Here is a 13300-nt window from a genome sequence, read left to right as displayed (position 1 = left end):
GAAATTACAGGCTTGAATGTCTCAGCTGTATGGGCTGTATATGGGCAGGAAGGCGTCTCACAATTGGAGACAAGCATCTTTCTCTGGAAAGGACAAGGTCCAAATTCTGCTGATAATCATAAGGAAGCTGAGGGGGGCAGGGGGCTCAGCAACACTGAGGTTATGACTAACCTGTCTAGGACTACTGAAGGAAAGATTAGGAGCTGACACAATGAAAATGACACAGATGGAGATAACACTTAAACAGCACTTGGAAATTAGGGGAACATTTGTGGTGAAAGATAAAGATCTGTAGAAAGAAACAGGAAAATAAGAGACAGTGATGGTGAAATAAGTCCTAATGAGGATCTTATTTTATAGGATAATGATAGGGTGGATGATGAACCGCTAGTTTAGAAGGAATGATCCCGTGATCAACAGAACTGGCAGCACTACTGCGTGATGTCTAAAACTGCTGCTGATGTAAACACCAATGACCTATTTTAAGGCATGCATGGAAAGAGAATCACTACATGGAAAACGCAAAAGGATGCAAGAGCTATATTGGCATTGGCAGATCAGAACTGTGAAATGGTGTCAATTGGATTTTTTATAAGTGTTTTCTAGCTGTCTGTGTAGAAGCATCTTATTAAACATAACAATGTTTGTGGGACCAAATGAATAAAGAAGAAAAAACCCAGGGCATGAAAGGATGAATAAAGAAAAGACCAGGTGAGAGTGAACTTCATATTTTACTAAGCTGAAAGACAAATACAGGAGGTGGCACCAATGCCACCAACTTGTTAGAATATAGTAAATCTTCATTTTGTGTACATAAAAAACCTATGCAAGTTATATTTATTGAGAAAGGCAATTTGTTCTTTAATTTAGATCCTGAACCTGAATAAGAGTATACAGACAGACACATGCATAATATGTAGCCTTAGGTATCTTCAGATGTGTCTCCAAAACTCTGTTACTATGAATTTAAAGACTGGTTTTCCTCTAACAGCATTCTAAAGGAGGGGATGGGTCAGATCTCAGTGCTTCTCAATAGCCTCAGAGAAGTTAAATAATTTGAGACTCTCAAGCTATTTGAAGTATGGGTAATTGCTGAACTAAGGGAAGCAAATTAACTGTTTAGCCCCCTCCCACTTAAAATCAGAGAGAACAATTCTAGTTCACTCAGAAACTCACCATCAGCCAATCTGTAATATTGTCTGTGTTTCTATAGCATTGCAAGATACATCACTGGTTATTGCTTACTTCTGTGGCTTCCAGTGTTTGCTAGTTGTGTAGTTGCTTGCATGCAAGATGGTAATATAACCTATAAAGTAACTTTGGCAACCAGCAGCAGTGAACTGCAAAAAGCACATTGTACTCATTATTTGAAGGGGTAAACTGAGCCATAAAGTGTTACATGTTAATGCACAATAAATAACGACTTGCCCAAGGTCATGCAGATGGGAACAAGATGTGTTCGGATTCTTTTCTACTTTTATTGTGGCATGCTTGTTTTATACATCAGGACCATGGTTGCATGGTTAGAGTGAAAGGGAGGTCCACCCCACAAAAATGTTCGGTGTCTTTGTGTGCCTTCACTTTCTGCAAAGTGTTTACATGGGTTGTCAAATTCATGCTGACCTTCAGTCAGCTTGAGTAAAGATGGTTTAAAACCCACACTGCTTTTAAAAAAGGAGAGCTAAGTTAGGTTGATATAGGATTGGAGGGCCTAAATGTTAACCAATATAATCTATTCCCATACAAAGGAATTGTAGTCCACATGACCACGGAAATCCGCAATTCTGTCTTTCATTAAATTCTGAAAACCTCTGTGAGACCTCTGAGAAATTTCAGAGATTGTGACTATGACAAACCACACAGGAGAATGTAAATAAAATCCCAGGACTGTAATATCATTATTCTAATGACTAATAAAGATTATCTTTTCTCAGTTTGTTTTCCTTTTTTATCTTCCCCTCATCATTTGTCTCTCACCTGTCTCCCCTGTCTTGTAAGATAGCCGTGATTAAGTCACCCAGGGCCACCATTCTGTTGTGTGCTTGTGCTTCCCTGGAGCAGCAGGCTCCTACTGTCTGGTTGCACCTCCAGGGTTTTCAGTGCTGGCTTCTGTGACACATAATCTTTTCTCTCTAGGAGACTGGCTAACAGAGCAGGCAAGAAGGATAGTCCCCATTCCTAAGACTTGGACTCTTTCACCAACCACAAAGTAGAAAAAAATAAACCCAGTCTTTAGTACTACCTTTTCTCATTTATCAGTCACAAAGAGCTATTGGAGGGCACACCAGTTGAGTAAAGCCTCCAGCAAACCTCCTGTGTGCCAGCCAACAGCAAGCAAGAAAAAAATATAGTTCTAGGAGAAAATACAGTTCTTTTAAGGGTGGTTTTCTCTGTATTCTCTTTCCTTTTATGTCACCAACTAACATTTGACTAGCTGGGGCCTTGTCAGGCTCTATTAAAATCCTGTTCTATCACCCTGTTCATTCCTGTACTGTCAGGTGTCATGGATACCCATAGGTCATGAATCTTCCAGGTAACTTCCATCAGCAAAGTGGAAGAAGAAAGACCTGTAGCATTTCAGCGTGATCACTGAATTTCAGGCAACAAACACTGAATCATGAATCCAGTAACTCTTGGCACAAGCAGGTATAAGCTGGCAACTTGCTTTTCTAAAGGAAAGTACAAAATCTCCCTGATAACAATGGATGCTTTACTGGCAGTATGAATTAGTCTGGATGTTAAATATTGTATGTTTTCACTCACCTATGTATTCACTGTTTTAGCAGAACAACCAGAAAAACAAAAGTGTCTATACCACTAAGATGTGACATCTCTGAAAGTGATACATGAATGTTCTTAAACTTCCTTAAAAAGAAACATGCAATTTCCTCACAATGAAAGAGGCTGACCAAAGCCACTGAACAAGCACTTTGGAGCTGCTCATTTTTGTGGGGGAGCAAAAAAAAATTAGGAAAATGTTAGTCAATCACATTTCCATCTACTTTCTTTTCCTTGTCAGTAGTTAAAGGCCACCTGCTACCAGGGTGATACAAAAACCCATAAAAGTAAGAAAGCACACGTTTTCAAGTTTTTTCACTTTAGGCTGAGGAAAAAAAGGTAATCTAAAGGTGCCAGTAATTCTTTATCAGAATGACTTTAACAGTAATAAACCCCAATAAGTCAGAGTAAAATACAGATCAGAACATACTCTAATCCATTCCTGTCCCAAACAGCATTTTAGGATTATACTTAAATATGTGATACTATATTTGAATTAAGTTAATAAAGACTTTAAATAGAGTCTTAGTCATCATGATGATTGTGAGCTGATGTAATCCAATCTGAAATTACCACTGTTACACGAAGTGTTGGAGTTAGAGAGGATGGTTCATGTCTGCATCTGCCATGCTGTGCTCATTCAACACTTTAACTTGATCAAGAAATGTCTCCAGCAACACCACTCCAGACTCTCAAGAAGGACTTAAAAAAATCCAAGACTCATTTACACCACTATGGTATACTCTCACCAAGCAACACATAGTCCTCCTAAAATGAGTAATGTGTTCTGGGCACTTTTAGGTCTACTGATTCTGGTGGGGTGACTTAGTGGGGAGCTGAAGTAACTGCATTAGAATTAGAATATGCAATACAGTTTTGGCATTAAGTATTGCCTGCACTCCAAAAGGGATCCCAAGGCGATGGCTATACTGGATAAGACATCAGTCAGGCCTTGATGTTTGACTTGGACATCACTGGCCAAGCAGTTATGTAGGTCAGAACTGGACCCAAAGATCACTGCTCTAGATTTTGGTTGCAAAACTTACCTGGAAAAATCACAGATAAAAAATAAAGTTAAGTCCTGTTTGTCTTCACAATTCAAGACCACTTTTGAAAGCTAACCATAAAAACAAAACAAAAAAAACCCCAAACCAACCAACCACAAACAAACAAACAAACAAACAAACCCACAAGAAACAAAAGAGAGAGAATAGAATGTACCTCTTGAACTTGGCCTTATCTTCAATCACAGTTATGAGAACAACATTCAGGGCAAAGCTGTTACGTACAGTAAGAGCTGGAGAGATCTAAAGGAGAGGCAAGGAAGAAAAGTCTCCTTTCCTCCCTTAGGTCAAGATACTGAGAGCTCAGCCTTGGAATTTAGAAGTGCTCTGCTTCACTGGTTCCTGTAAAGCCAATCTTGTCCTTTTAACACAGAGCTTGAGTGGAAATCAAACAGCCTTCTAATAGAGGACTCTGTTGCTTGCAATATTTGCATGAAAAAAAMCATGTCAAAAAGACCCCTGGACCAAGAGATTTGGGCAAGAAGAATCAGTAGAGCAGAGTCGCTGTGTGTACTAATTTAATTTTTGTGGCATTGAGGGATTGCCAAGATGCAGTTCTTGCATTAGGTAAAGGCTCTACTCCATAAGCATCCATCACTATTCATTCTGAATACATTCATTCAGTTAAAATGTATACAATAAATCAAATTAAAAGGCTGCTTTTTAAAATACTTTAATCAATAAGAAAGGCAGGGCTTCAGCTACACCTAGCTACAAGCTCCCAGTACTGCAGCCTCTCTGCAGCACTCTGACAGTGAACCTTTATCTGTCATGGTAAATAACTACTACTCTGCTTCAACAGTGAATTGAAACTAAGTGAATTGACATTAAGCACCTCAAGTAAGTATCGACAATTAAAATAGCTCCTTGTAAAAATCTGTGTGATTATCTGTGCATTGTCATCTTTCATACAAAATGCTTAATTAAATGTCAGGCAAGGTCTCAAAAATCAACAGCTCCGATAGAGACCAAGAAGCAAGGCAAAGGGATGGTGGGGTGCCCTGCAGCAGGTCCTTCTCTGCGGAGCCAGGGACAGGGCAAGATGCCGGTCAGAAGCTGCTTCTCTCCTTATAGGGCAAAGTCACACACAAGGTGACTTGTGACAGACCAGTTGTCACCCTCCCCTACCATCCCAGGGCACAGCTGCAATAACGCACCACACTGGCTGACCACGCATCCCAACGCTGCTGCCCCAAATACTTTCAATGGTTACATTTGCCCTGATTAAACCACAGTGAGGACATGAGGGAGCACAAGGCCTGCTGTGCTTTCTGGTCACTGAAAGAGTCCCACCAGATTAAGCTGATATAGTGTTATTACAAGGGATTTAAGAAGGAAGAAGGTGGTTTTTAAAAGCAGGACTGAGCACAGGCTTCAGGCCCCATTTTGGCCTGAAATTTTCCGTGTGACTACTGATGGGAATGGGATTGTTCCCTACTCGCATCCAGGTGCAAGGACACACATCCATAGTCAAGAGCAGAGAAGCTGGTGCTCAGAACTTCAGGCTTCATTGGCTCCATCCAACAGCAGCTTTTCTCACTTATATTCACCAAAGAAAATTCAGGTTTTTCTTATAAATAATAGTCTGTGAAGAAGGTTAGCACCTTACGTTTTCTCAAATTCTCCACTTTTCTGGCATACAGTGTTGTGCCCCCTCAGAGATGATGAGCAAAACCAACCTATCCTGGCCACTCCACTGATAGGCATCTGTTCATGGCATGTGGTTAAAGATTTACTGGTCTTCAAACCCTTCCCTAAAACTTTCTCTGTGATGGTCATAACTATTTTTTTTCTGCTTGCTACTTAGAAAGATTTCATATTCATCCCCATACCTGTATTTGAACCTTGCCCTTCATCTCCTTGTTGGATCACACACTAGCCTTAGTGCAGCCTGCTGATAAGCATCCAAAAAATAACTATATAACCCTTATAATCCTCTGAGCAACCTAAAACACAATTATTTAGATTCTGTCCAAAGCAGTTCTGTGCACAGAAGCTTGGTGTCTTTTCCCATCATTGGAAAATCCCAGGAGTTAATTTCTGTCTTCAAATACATACTCTACTTCATACACGGTTGATGGAGGACCTAACTGTATGAGGTTTGTAGACAGTGATAATACCACCTACTAGACCAAATAATGTACCTTGAAGTAAACATTTTGAGTACCAAGCCTTTAAATACTTATCATGGCAGGGAGAGAGAGTGAAATCTGAAATACTCTGTGTTAATTGTGTTTGAATAGCAAGAGAGGACACTTTATACACTTTCAGAAACTTCCCCCTCTCCAGCACAGTGCACTAGTGCTAGCAAAGCAGCCTGCACAGGGCAATTCTTAGGAGGCTCTTGTTCAAAACTGCCCTCAGTATCCTATTGCAATGAGTGTCTGCTGAATAGTTGGCTTTTGAGCTTAAGAAATGCTGTGTACTTGCGCTAATAATTTCAGCTAAGTTTTAGTAAATTGACAATTCTGAAAGTTTCTTTTATTTTACTTTATTACTTATAAAATAGGTAATATGCTGCCAAATGAACACTCCAATAGAGAGATTACAAAATGGCCCAGCAAAAGAAAAAGGTGTGAAAAGTAGTTACCATTTCACAAAGCTTGATAAGGTAGAAAATGTTTTGCTTGTTCTTAATATGGTAAATAATTCTTTCAAAATCTGTTTCAGGCTTGATCAAATTGGCCCTCTGTAATTTTTTAAGAGGGGGAGAGGCACAGCAGATGGAGAGGGACTGAACCAACTCTATTAAAAACCTGGTGTTGCAATTTTTTTTCTAAAATGAGGCAAAGAGAATAACAGAGAACCTACCATTACAGCAGCTCATCTGTTCAGTCATTTGATGTATCTCGTTATTGTTGCAGTTACCAAGACTCAGCTTTATCTTGTGCGTGAGCACAATAGTGACACCATATTGAAATGTGTAAATATATTTTCATAAACTATGTAAAACACCTCCTCTGTACTGACAAAATGATGCACTTAGAATACATGAAATCCCGAGAAAATGCTGCTGCCTTGGGTTCCAAATTCCTCTGATTCTTTATCTGAGTTTTATTGCACATGCAGTGTTATCTGACAAATATATCTGTCAGACTATTTAAAAAATACTTTGTCTTATCATTTGAACAGCTCCTGTCAATGTTACCTAGTCCTTGTTCACACTGCTATCCCTATGAGTGATGGTACAGAAATAGATCAGGTTAAGGTCGGTGTGTGTAGCCCAGTTTCGTAACATTGGCATTTCTTATTCCTGCAGTAAACCCGCAGTATTTTTGAAGAAATGAAGGCTTCAAAAAGGACACCTGTAGGGTCAGGGACAAGAACTGCTTTTCCTGACTTAATCTCCCTCCCCTCAATGCCTGTGCCAGTCCCCGTCGATTTTGCTGGAGTTTCTGACACAAGGGTATATCGGCCCCTTAGGTACCAGCTCACACATGAAGCCCTGGTGTGCTGTGCTTCCAGAAGGCAGCAGAGGCAGAGGGCAGGAGGAGCAGGGTAGGAACAAGATAGGAGCAGGATAACTCCTATTGATGCACAAGTCATCTATGCTGTGATGAAGCATTTCCATGGGGCTCCACAGGCAAAAGCCTTTGGCTGAGCACCAGAGATCCACAGGGCTTTGTATACAACCGGGTGTGGAAAACATCTCCCTAGGGAAAAAGTGAAAAAAAAAAACCCAAGAGTGACTAAAAAAATGAAACAAATGAAAGGAACTCCGCAAATCCAGATGTTGGAATTTTCCAATCCCCCTAGCCAGACAAGATAAGCAGGGGATAATCCTTGTTTATATAACTTTTTTTAACTTTATTTAAATTAATTTTTTAATTTTTAGTTTTTTTTTAAAAATAAAACATGAGACCCACAGCCATGTTTTCACAAGGTTTGTGTGGTTCTTCCCTAAATCCACGCCAAGAAATTTCGGGAGGGCCGGTTGCTGGGCAGGGTTTGGGAGCTGGCCCGGCTCTCCCAGGCCCGGCTCGCCAGGGGCCCCTCGGGCAGGGCAGTGACAAGCACTCGGCCGGCTGCCCTCGCTGACAGCCGTGCCCTTCCCGTGCCCCCGGCACGCCTCTTTGCGAGCCCCCGGCCCCGCATATCCCCTCGCCCCGCCGAGACCGAATGTTCCCGGCCCGGGGGCGGCTCTCGGCCCCGCACAGCCCCCCACGCCCTCAGCGGGGCGGCGGCGGAGAGCGCGGCTGCCACCGGGGGGAGCCCTGGCGCTGCCGGCCGCCCGCGCAGGTGGCTGAGGCGGCGGGGCCGGGCCGGGGCTCCCGCAGCGCCCGCGGCCACGGCGGGCAGAAACCGAGCCCTGGGCGAGCGGGCAGAAACCGAGCCCTGGGCGAACGGGCAGAAACCGAGCCCTGGGCGAACGGGCAGCTGCCCCTCCTGCGGCCTCCCGCCCAGCGCCCACCCGTGGATTCTTGACTCCCAGGGAAGAGGGACGAGGACTGCGCTAATCGGCGCCTAATTTCCCACAGAGCGTGCCTTGAGTGGCGGGCCGGCTTAGGGTTGATCTGCCTTCCAAATAAAGCAGCGCGTCTATTTATGGCCGTGGCTTAAAGAGGAGCAGATCTCATGTACCATGTTGGAAGTTCTTGAAAACCAGCCAAAGTACAGAGGTCAAGTTTCCTGTACTGACAGCAACTTAGCGGGACGCGAGACAGCAGTGTCCTTCGTGAGGAGCTGGAGAACTGGGTCGCTGTGCATCCCTCACTAATCGCTGGCTTCCAATAATAAATTACTTCAGTCTATTTCTAAGCAGTGTGGAGGACAGAGAGAATCTGCTTGAAAGCCTGTTACTGCCTCAGCCATGGGAGCCAGTGGGAGCATTGCCAAGAGGTGGCAAGATGAGGGTCAGCCCCCCAATATTGCTCAGCAGATTATATGAAAAAAATACAGTTGTGCTATCCACTGGGATCTGACTCTTCATTAGAAATTAAGGGACAAGGTAGGCAATATGATTATTTGACAAATTTCCCCAGGGTCTGCTTTTAAGAAATCATAAAACCCCTTGGTGATGCCTTGCCCAAAGCCAGTGCTTTCTGTAGCTGCTGTTACTCAGAGGCAGCAGCTCTCAGTTTTACACAGAGTTGTATGCAAATAGACTCTACCAACATGCCCATGGAACTGCCTACTCTTGAAAAAGCTTGCATGGAAGGATTTAATGTTGACAGACTTAAGTAGTGATGTCTCAACTGTGAAGAATCTGTTGTTTAACCAACTTTATGAAGCAAAAGTGCCTATCATTAAAGCGAGAGTATTCCCTTTGGTTTTAGAAGATCATCGAGGCTTTAAACATCTATGCAATTTTGTATGCACATAATTTGATAGTCTGTTTTACAAGAAGTTGATTAGAATCAGAAAAATCACCCTCCCTAACTCCAGCAGAAGAGCGCAATGAAACGTGTGCAGATCTAACAGCCTTAAAATGGAAAAAGGATTTATACAGCGCCAAATTGGGCAATGGCTCTTAAAACTACAGCTGTATTCTTCTAAACACTCTTTTACATTATTGGTGGGCTGATAAATTATGATTTACTATCATTTGATGTAAAATTTACTGTTACAAAGCATTAGCAATCACTGGCTGAAACCAGAAGGCTTTTTAAAAATTTTTGGTATTTAGAGTTTTCTAGGAATGGACTGTCATTGCCTGCAGAGTGCATTTTGTCATCTCAATTTTTCTCAGAAGCATACACTTCCTTCTTTCTACCTTTGCTAATAGTTTAATATTTACTTGATTTTCTTCCCCCATTCATAAATGTGTTAGATACTTTGTGTCTGCAGGGAAAAGAAGGCCAAGTATCACTTTTCTCACCAGCTGGGACAATCTTAGAAATAGTAATCAGTTTAATTTCCCAGCTTGATTCAAAACACTGCTATTTACACTTCCATTGTGTGGTGATATCCTCCTGTTTACGTGACCAGGTTTAAAATTTAACTACAACCACCATGCTGTTTTTCTTCCTAATTCAGAAGACACAGATTTAAAAGTAAGCAAAAGGAAAGCACAGTGGTACCACTCCTCTTTTGAACTTGGGAAACATAGCTAAATGGGATTACATTATTAGGGTCCTGATCCCCCAGCCCTCACCAAACTAGTAACTTTTGCAGGAGCTTTGCCAAAGGCCGAATGAGGGCAGAAGGCATCAACAGTTTGCACTAAATGTCAGCTGCCTTAAAATAATGGGCATTTTTCTCTGAAATATTGTAAGTAAACCTTCATGGATTTGTGTCAGTGGCTTCAGTGGGTAACAATTTCTGGGAGAGAGGGGTCAGAGATGTCCCACAGTGGAGTATTTCAAGGATGTATTCCCCTTCTCCTCAGTCACTGGAAATGAATCAAAATCGGTTCCAGTGTCATGCAGATCTGGATTGATGCAGCAGTCTCCTGTGTTAACCCTGAGAGGGGAGAGAGGCAGAGGATGACACCCACCACCCTCCCTTCCCACATTACAAATACTTTTTACACAGTTCTTCCAGGTTAGATAATAAATATACAAAAGAACAAAGTCTACTATATAAATGAAAGCAGATTTATAAAATTACAAGTTTAATAGATAAATATAATAAATACTTTATGCATCATAACTCTGGACAACTACATTTAAAGCAAGTATGTTGGCAAGTCACAAAAAAAGTTGCGCCCCTGGCAACTTTGTTTTTCAGAAAACCACACTGACAGGCATATTACAATGTAATGCATGAGGCTTTATGCTGTATGTTCAAATCCGGCTCACCTACCAAGTTCACCATGACATATATATGGGTGTAGTGTACTTTCTATTTTGGAATGTCTTTTTGCACACCAACAAGGTTGTACAGATAGATGTTCTACTTACCAGGGACAGTAGGGAAGAGTTTTGAAGAAAAATACTGGTAAATGACTTCTAGAAAAACTAAAGCATTTCTTAACTTTTTATTGACATTGGCAAATTAAAATAGAATAAATTAACAATATTTTCTCAAAAAAATGTTTTGTACAAAAATACTGTCAAAATTTCCTGAAAAGCTTTCAACACAGTAGTATCTTTTCATGTACTGAATAAACTATATTAGCACAGTGTCAAAACGCTGAAGACAGAAACAAAATAAAAAAACAAACAAACAAAAAAAAAAATCTGTGAAATGTTTTCCACTAGTCAACATTCCATCCACACCATATTATTGTCTGTACATATGGGGGAGGGGGAATGGGTAGCAGACTTTTTAAGTAATAGTATTACTTTTCCTGATCTGGAAAGGTTTGGCCCACATCTGTTAAGCTTCCAGTTTAGCGTATTCAGAAAAAAAAATTGGTCTGCACTGCAATGCATAGTTAAAAATTAAGCAAGATGGCAGCTTTTGTGCAGTAGTATCTGCCCTTCAAAGTTCATGCAACCAAATAATGCCATTTTTTTTCCCTGTTCACTCAGAATTTGAATGGAGTTCAAGTAATTGGAAATCATCGTTTACAAAATCCACAAGATTAAGCAATTTGCCAAGATTAATATCTAACAGTTCAGTACTGTGGGAATTATGGGCACATTACTGCGAAGAAATTAAAAGACGGAGGTCGGGATTGGGGCAACCAACATAAAAAGGCAGAGTTCTCTAGATATTATTACTACAGGAGGGGAGATGAGTGACAAAGCTACAACAACAAAAAAAAAAAAAAACGTGGCAGCGATTAAAAAAAAATTATACAAGCGCATAGTTGACTCTGCTTTCCAGATTCTCACCTTTTCAAGCTCTGAAAAGTGAGACACCGTGTCTAGGGGAATGTTTTCATTCGCACCGATAAAAGTCCTTTGTTTGTTTTAAATGAATCAGCAGCTCACCCTGCTGGGCTGCTGTTTGCAAACGAAGTCTGTCATGAAGTCAAACTCGTTCTGTCCCAACCACAGCTCGGGAAGCTCCTTGATGCGATCCAGCCCCATTTCGATGACTAAGGACATGAGGACCTCCTCGTCGATGAAGTCCGTGTCTATGACATTGGGCGGCAGCATTGCTGCGGGGACGTGGGGGACGGCTGGCGGCAAGCCGCTGCCGCCGCCGCCGCCGTGCTTGGGGTTGCAGTCCCTGAAATGCTGCTGGCTGCCGCCGTTCAGCTGGTGGCTGCCGGGGTGCAAGTCCGGCATGTAGTGGCTGTGGGGGTAGGGGTGGTGGCTGAAGTACTGGTTGTTCAGCTTCTGGAGCTGCATGCTGGCGCTCAGCTGCCCTCCCGGGCTGGCGACGGGGGGGGCCATGAACTGGGAGCCGCTGAAGCGGGCGGGGGGCGGCATGCTGCCGGCCGGGTGCCCTCCGCTCACGCTGCCCGGCCCCATGGCGTGCCTCACCCCGCTGCTCGCGTTCATACTCCCAGCTCCGTAATGTATATGGTCGCCCATCAGGGCGCTGAAGGCGTGCTGCTGCGGTGGCTGCTGCTGCTGGTGGTGGTGATGGGGGGTGGGAAACTGCCCCATGCCCATCCGATGCGCAGGGTGGTGGTGGAGCCCGCCGGATCCGTCAGGGAATCGCCCGTGGTTCATGGCCATCATGTGGTCTGCCATGGCTCACCTGGAAAGTTAGCGTGTGAATACATTAAGAAAATACACCCTCCTCGGACATCCACCCGCCCTCGCTCGGACCAGCTGCATCTGCCTGGCCCTGGCAGAAATTACTTCGCTGGTCCTGCAGTCCTCTCTCCTTCCTGGTGGAGGGGGAAAAAATTTCCCAAAAATCTACCGTGGCTCCACCACTGAGTACAAAGGAAAAAATAAAAGAGGAGCCCGCGGAACAAAAATCCCGGTCCCCTCTGCTAATCCGGCGGGCAGCACGCCTTTCCACTCCAAGTCGCGCATACCTATCGGCGGGGAGCGTCGCAACCGGCCGCCACCGCCTCCCCGCACGATCCAGAGGCGCCGGAGCCCCCCGGCTTCGCCCGCGAAGGCAGCGGATTCCCACGGCACTCTCGCTAACTTGCGGGGAACAAGCAAAGAATTGGCAAGTCCCACCTAGCCGCTGTCAGCAACTTTTGGAATTAAGTCCCAATTATTTTGGTAAAAAAAAGGTAATGCACAGATAAGGACGTAAAGCCGGGCATCTGAGAAACACCTTTCCTCGCGTGTTTATACAGTCACGTTTTTCCTGTTGCACACAAAAGGGACACCCGGCACCAGCCACGAGAACCGCCGCACTCACCTCCCAGCTTCTTTCTTCTTCTCCTTCAAAGGTGGCGGTGGAATCAGTCAACGAGAGTCACCCAGCATAGAGAGGGCTTCTCCGGCTCCCTCTCCCCGGCGCTGACGTGACCGGCGCCGCGATCGCTGCCGCAGCCCCGGAGCTGGTTCTCGCCCCTCCGCGAGGCGCATCGGCACTTGCCAACAATGAGCTGTGTTCCTTACTCGGCTTTGGCCGCGGCTAATATAGGATTTCAGAAGGGAGGAGCAAAACCCTTACAGGCAACCAGAAGTAAAACCTGGAGCAAGCGGGGCGGG

The 13300-nt window shown here is 43.6% G+C and overlaps 1 protein-coding gene across 1 annotated transcript; it reads right to left on the bottom strand.

Annotated features, from left to right (window-relative positions):
• Positions 1 to 10379: 10379 nt before the first annotated feature.
• Positions 10380 to 13268, bottom strand: CITED2 (Cbp/p300 interacting transactivator with Glu/Asp rich carboxy-terminal domain 2). The gene is made up of 2 exons (XM_057370889.1): positions 13005 to 13268; positions 10380 to 12380 (listed from the first exon to the last, which is right to left on the bottom strand). Exon 2 carries the CDS (start codon positions 12371 to 12373, stop codon positions 11651 to 11653), a length of 723 nt encoding a protein of 240 aa, XP_057226872.1. The 5' UTR covers positions 12374 to 12380; positions 13005 to 13268; the 3' UTR covers positions 10380 to 11650.
• Positions 13269 to 13300: the final 32 nt, after the last annotated feature.

This window comes from Malurus melanocephalus, unplaced genomic scaffold (genome assembly GCF_030028575.1).
Source record: "Malurus melanocephalus ecotype Western Australia unplaced genomic scaffold, MMel_1.1 scaffold_136, whole genome shotgun sequence".
Lineage (NCBI taxonomy): Eukaryota > Metazoa > Chordata > Aves > Passeriformes > Maluridae > Malurus > Malurus melanocephalus.
Note: the sequence above shows the minus strand (reverse complement) of the source record. Positions and strands in the feature narration are given on the sequence as shown.